The sequence below is a fragment of the Anneissia japonica genome, unplaced genomic scaffold (assembly GCF_011630105.1).
Source record: "Anneissia japonica isolate Jap-2015-1 unplaced genomic scaffold, ASM1163010v1 scaffold288290_len239259_cov183, whole genome shotgun sequence".
Classification (NCBI taxonomy): domain Eukaryota; kingdom Metazoa; phylum Echinodermata; class Crinoidea; order Comatulida; family Comatulidae; genus Anneissia; species Anneissia japonica.
In genome coordinates this window covers 190,216-196,854 of record NW_022746555.1, presented here as the reverse complement: position 1 = coordinate 196,854, position 6,639 = coordinate 190,216, and the positions used below count along the sequence as shown (strand labels likewise).

General features: G+C 32.5%; 1 protein-coding gene across 1 annotated transcript in view; it reads left to right on the top strand.

Annotated features, from left to right (window-relative positions):
* The first annotated feature begins 911 nt into the window (after positions 1–911).
* LOC117120240 (LIM and senescent cell antigen-like-containing domain protein 2) overlaps positions 912–6,639 on the top strand; it is a 14,491-nt gene continuing 8,763 nt past the window's right edge. The window contains exons 1-7 of the mRNA XM_033265254.1: positions 912–1,008; positions 3,409–3,516; positions 3,648–3,693; positions 4,564–4,630; positions 4,744–4,864; positions 5,885–5,925; positions 6,400–6,430. Of these exons, the coding sequence (XP_033121145.1) occupies positions 3,419–3,516; positions 3,648–3,693; positions 4,564–4,630; positions 4,744–4,864; positions 5,885–5,925; positions 6,400–6,430 (404 nt within the window). The 5' untranslated portion in view covers positions 912–1,008; positions 3,409–3,418. The remainder of the gene's footprint in view (positions 1,009–3,408; positions 3,517–3,647; positions 3,694–4,563; positions 4,631–4,743; positions 4,865–5,884; positions 5,926–6,399; positions 6,431–6,639) is intronic.

Sequence of the window (6,639 nt, the reverse complement as noted above, 5' to 3'; positions counted from 1 at the left end):
ATAAATCACTGTCGAGTGGTTTTCCAAGGTTAAAAAATTACATGTAAACACTTAAAAATATAAGCCTATATGTAGGCCTAATCCAAATAAACTAATTCCTCCATGGTATAATATAGTAGGCCTATATATGAATTAAAATTAATATCCTTATTCAGAAACGTGCAATGAAAGATTAAAAAACAGTAAAATTAGAAACGAATCATTTTGCAACTTTGCCTTACTTGACCTTCGATTAAGTATCATGACCATTAAATACTTAAGACATTTTACAAAATTAAAATCTTATACTATTTGGGAATAAAAAAAGAGTAAATTTTGAATTTGCCAGTGTTGTGTATATTCAATGGAATATAAGCCTACACCAGGCAGGCACTTAGCAACAAATATATATTTCATTAAAACGGGTTTCAACAGAAATTATACCAACCAGCTGGAGGCGGTGGGGGATATTGGATAGAAAGACAAAAACTTGAGTCATTTTACACTGTGTGTGTTTTTTTTTTTTACTGAAAAGAAGATGACCTTTTGATACGGTGACCAAGCAGGAGCACCATACTCAATGATAGGGTGGACAAGAGCGCGGTAAACTTTTATAACACGATCCCGAGATCGAACCAACTTAAACACAAACCCTAGCCACGACACCAGACTTTGCTGCTAATAATGTCACTCCAAAAATTGACAAGACCATTTTATTCTACGATTCCATATTTAAGCATCATAGTACTACATAATACAAAGAGAAAAACTATATACAGTACAAGTTACCAAAATTAGAATACCTAATTAAGCATTTATATAAAAACATCCATATTGCACTTAAACTCAGTGCAAACTCAGTGCACATTATCAGTTGTAGACTTTCCTTTAATTGGGTTAGATTGTAACCATTTTCTGCCAACGATAGGCGCACTCTAAAAAATTTCTCAAAAAAGGGAAGGCGGTGTCGTTTTACACTGGGTTGGCTCGCCCACAAGTTGGCTTTCGGGTTTGGTGAAAGAATCTGTGGTAAGTCAAAAGTTATTTTACAATTTTAGTTGGATGTGTAGTGACATATTCCTTAAAAATTCAACTTGCTGTTTAAATTCATGTCCATGTGTAAGTATGGTAAACAACTAGGCCTACGGTATATATTTTCTCTGTCTGTAGCAGTAGACTCAACCGAATGTTAAACAACAAGCCCCCTCTACTGTAGCTAGGCCCTGGCGGCACCTCTGTTAGGCCGGTGCGCCTTAGGCCTAGCCTAGGTGTTTTAGGCTAGACTTTAGTATACCGAAGTGTGCCTGAATGGCGGAAGGTGAAATCTAGTGTATAGACGAATCGAATTTGTCGAATATTTAACATCGACTAGCCTACTGCTAGGCCTAGGCCTAGGCCCTAGTACTTATGCTAGCTATTATAGGCTAGGCTAGGCCTAAGCCTATTTTTTAGGCTAGGCCTAGCCCTAAGCCAACAATAAATTATGTACTTTGCCGGTAGTAGATAAATGCAGTCTTGGCTAGGCATAGCTGGCTAACCAAGGCCTCAACTCAGGCCAGGCTACAGCTAGGCGGAATGTCAGTAAGTTCGAGCGAATGTCAGTTCGACCAGATGCATTTAGTGCGAACTAAACAAGGGCAAATTTATATCGTCGCCCTTTCTCCGATCCGTGGAAAAGGCATATATTAAAAATTAAAAATATTGGTGTTTGTGAGCAATACAGTTTAATTTTATATAAGTAAGCGGTAAGTATATGAATAATTTTTTAATGCACTAGTTAGTTGATAACTTCATTCTAATTTGTTTTGGGTCTTTTTTCTGCATTTTTATAAGCAGTTAGACATGGCCTGGGCCTAGGCTAGTCAATGTGATGTTCATTGTAATACTACAAAACAAAATTACATCAATTTAAAATCAAATTTGTGAACATACTAGCAGGTGATTTTATTGGTAGATTAGTTTATTTTTAAGTGTGTTTAAGTATGATTGATTTGCATGCAAAGTGAAATTAGTACACTTATTTGGCTATGTTTTACCGTACCGTAATTCTCGGCTAGGCCTAGCTGTACGCCTAGCTACAGTAATACGCAGTGTGGCTAAGGAAAGTTTTGTTTTTCTGAGCATGTGCAGATTTGCTTATCTGGTTCATTAACTTAACAACACCACACATAAGGCTAATTCAAGTTAGACAGCTTAAAAGTCCTTGATATTATTAATATGGGGTTTTTTTTCATTGGCGTAACCAATCAATCTAATTTCTTTTTTTTTTTTTTTCAAAATGTTGTTGATCGGAAAATGAGTTAAAATATATGAATTGTAAAATTGAGAGGAATACTAACAAAGAACCTTTAAATTTTTAATTTTTTCATTAATTATAATGGATTTGTTTATCCTCTGCCTTATTAAATGCAATAGATTAGCCTAGTTTTTTTATTTGTCCAGCGTCTTTAATAGTGCATCCACCTATATTTGTATACCATAGTTTGTTTTCATCGTCTACTTCGTGAATGAATATTTACTTGGATAAACCAACTAATTGCCTATTCTTTCTCTCACGAGAAACACCCCTCGAAAAAGAAAATATTTATCAGATCTTATTTTGTTTATTTCTACGTTACATAACAACATGCAATGTATTACCATCATCATTTTCTAATTATATTTGTACTTTTTGGAGTTAATTTGGAGAGCATTAGATTTAATTTCCGATTTCGTTTATCTCGTACAAAGCAAAAAGATAAGCACAAGAAAGAGGGTGGAGGAGGCGAACAAAAGTGAAAGAGGGATTCCAGAAAGTGAACTAAATCACTATCTAAGTTGGTCTCCCAAAACACTGTGTCCATAAAATACAATTCACAAAAAAAACAATAATGTAACATTGTTAAAATTAATATACATTTTCTATAAATAAAACAACATTTATCATATAAAATATGGATTTTAAATACACCATGAAAATTTATCTAAAATGGCATAAGATAATATGTGGAAGTTTCATCTTACCAACCATTGTTGGCAAAAGTGAGGAGAAGGATAAATTAGTCGGAGGAGATCTTTTTAAAAACTTCTTATAGTTTCATTTTCCGTTTGTGTTAAATTCTGTATACAAAAAAAACAACATAAAGATCAAGAAATGACTAGCCCAATTAACATTGCTTAGATGTTTTCTGTTTATATTATTACCTGTAAAAGCAGGCTCACAGCGTGCGAATCTTGAACAATGTCGTCACGCTGGTGGCAGCATTTTATTGGATAATGCAATTTACCGTATCTTTAGCAAACGAAAGAATACGGTACCGTATCTCTAGCCACGGCATATATTTAAACTTTTGAACGGTTTGACTACAGTATGTGAGGGCACACTCCAACTTTAAAGAATAAGCATCTTGTATTTAACTAAAATATGCACTTTCTTCATTTATTTAACAGGCGTGTAAAGATGAACAGCGCAGTTTGTGCTCGGTGCCAAGAGGGCTTCCAGCAGGATGAGAGAATCGTGAACTCTCATGGACAAGTATGGCACGAAGCTTGTTTTGTGTAAGTAGACAAGTAATTCAATTACCTGTAGTAAATTGTGCAGTGGACAGTGTAATTTACTACATCAAAAATGAAAGGATAAAATGTTTATAAATTACAATAAATTAAATTTATTTAATTGCTTTCTACAGGTGTGCTCAGTGTTTCTCACCTTTCCCTGAAGGTGTTTTCTTTGAGGTAATTTTCGTTTTATTATCTATCCCTTCAATTTTTAACATTATAATCTAATTCATTTGATTAAAACTCTGCCCATTGATCCAAGTAGATCCATATGATAACATAGATGGTTTATTACAGTTGTTTCACTTGAGTGGTTTTTACCATATACAGTATTTCTTTCTATGCTTCACTTAACAAAATGACTGTTGCAGTATTCAGCTTACATCATATTGCTTCCTATTGACATGTTGTTAAAGGACTACTGTCTCTGTTGAATTGGTTGAGTTAATAGACAAGTTGGAAAATATACTTCCATGGTTTGAATTTCTGTATATTTTAAGTTTTTTTTTATTTTAAAGGTGATCTTTTAATTTACTCTTGTCTGGGCATTTCGTTGTTATAACTCACTCTGTTATTTCATCATTATGCATCTCTCTGTTTAAGCAACTGAGGATAAGCTCCAGCCCTATGGGCCATAATGGCTTGGCAAGGATTTTCTTTTTCTCTTTTTCTTTATTGTTTGTGTTTGATCCAATCAGTATGGAAATAAAATAAAAGTTAAATAAAAATGGTAAGTTAAAAGCTTCCAAGTGAAAATTAGAACAAAAATATTGCCCTTGCCATTTAACACATGTGTTGAAAAGGTTGGGCTTTTTATTTTGCAATTTTTTTAGTTTTGTTATTGTGTTGTTTTTTTTTTATGTGTTTCTTATTTGTTTGCTGTATATGTATGACCCATTATTTAAATGAATTGTCAATTAACTTGTTAGTAGTGATTTTATTTAGTTTTCATCACTGTCTGTGTGAATTTTGATAACATTTCTACGTGTTTTTATAGCGGTATATTTGTAGTACAGAATATTTAATGGCATTTTACCTTCTTTTCAGTTTGATGGGCGCAAGTACTGCGAACATGACTTTCAGATGCTCTTTGCACCCTGCTGTGGTAAATGCAGTAAGTATCGAATGTTATGACTTGTGTATAAAAATTTAAAACTATAACACTGTTGAAGATACACATTAATGTTACAATTTACTGATTGTAATCGCTTGCATTGATTTCTGTAGGTGAGTTTGTGATTGGGCGTGTCATCAAAGCTATGAACAACAATTGGCACGCTCAGTGCTTCAACTGCGCCCTCTGTAATGTAGAGCTGGCTGACCTCGGCTTCGTCAAGAATAAAGGCAGGTCAGTCAATCGAGTTCATAGTTCAGTACTCTGCCTCATCTAGGCTATAAAAGAAAATGGTATTGACGATGATGACAATCTTAATAGCGAATATGATATTGATGGAAATATGATGATAATGTGATCTTCATGATGAATAATTAATGTGATGATGAATAATAATACTAATAATGTTATAGGTGATGATGATGATGATGATGATTAAAAAAAATTAACAATACACATCATTTACTCTTAAAGGGTATGTTTACTTCTCCTTCCCCCTAGAGTGAGGCAGTTAAATCCACTCTGTCCATCCATTTACATATTCCTTTGTGTAAGGCACTCTTTTTGCAGCATTTGTCTTTCTCAGCTCAGGAGTATGCTTTGTACATGTTCTGTTTAATGCATTTAGTATTTTATGGATGCTCATGCATGGCTAGGGATACTCCCCAGAGACCATAAGAAGTTACACATTATGTATAATTGTAATTATCTCCAGATCCTAGTGTAAAAAACTATAAATTTTATAAATTTGGTATCAAATTTATCATTATTACAATAATGATTGTTTTAATAACATTAATGGTACATAGGAGTGACGGTTTTGCCCTACCTGACGTGTTATCGTACTGAATGCTCAGTACGTCCGAAATACTTGAGAAAAAACTTACAAGTGATTCGTGTAGGAATTGAACCAATGACCTCCAGACAACTAACCTGGTGTCATAACCTTTTTAATGATATACTGTATTTTTTATAACCTTATTATTGTTATTGTAAATACTAATATTAAATATAAGAAATAAAAATGATCTTCAATATTCCAATGGGATTCCTTATATTGCTTTAACTTATTTTGACAGCCCTGTTATTCAGCTAGTGGATTTAGAAATTAATTTTGTAATCCCACCAATTCAAAGTATAAATTTTGATTCCAAATAATCTCCTTTAGGATTTATCAATTCAAGAATTGACCACAACTGTAATCAGTGTTTTATATATTATTGAGTGATTAATGAATATTTATATTTATTGCAGAGCTCTATGCAAGCCATGCCATTTAAAAGAAAAGGCAGCCAGTAAGTTTATTTTTAAGTTAATAAATTATTTAAAGATATTTTGTATGTCTAGCTAAATAAATTGAAAAACAAAATTTAATAGATCAAGTGCTTACTTTGTATATTTAGATTATTAGACTTCAATTGAAAAATTTGAAAAAAAACTATTTCCCTCAACAATAAACATATGTATAGGTAATACAATTTTTAATTTTGTGCATATATACCCTTAAATTGGTTACCAGACAATTATGATACTTCCATAGTAAAAAATAACAATTAATTTTGCTATGCATCTCTAAAATATAATATTATGTTTTATTGATTAATTGATTCATATACTATCGGTTCAAATTAATTAGAAATAGATATTTCTTAAGATTTTTCTGTTGACAATTAACTTTTTTTAATAAGTTAAAGTAAATCTACCAAAGGAATAATTTTGTTACTGTTAGGTTACTATAATTGTGTTTTTAATTTATTTAATTCTCACAGGTAGTGGCAAACACATATGTTTCAAATGCCAGTAAGTATCAAGTATATTTAAATTATTATTATATTTTGAGGTGTAGCTTTATGTTTAATGTACCAGGGTTTCCCAGGATTTGGATCATAAAAGTAGCTTTACTGAGGGTGTGGTTGGCGAAGTGGTTGTAATTTGGGCTCTCTTTTTTTGGGCAAGACACATTACCTACCAATGGTTGTCTTTCTTTTAGGCTTAACACATTGCAGCAG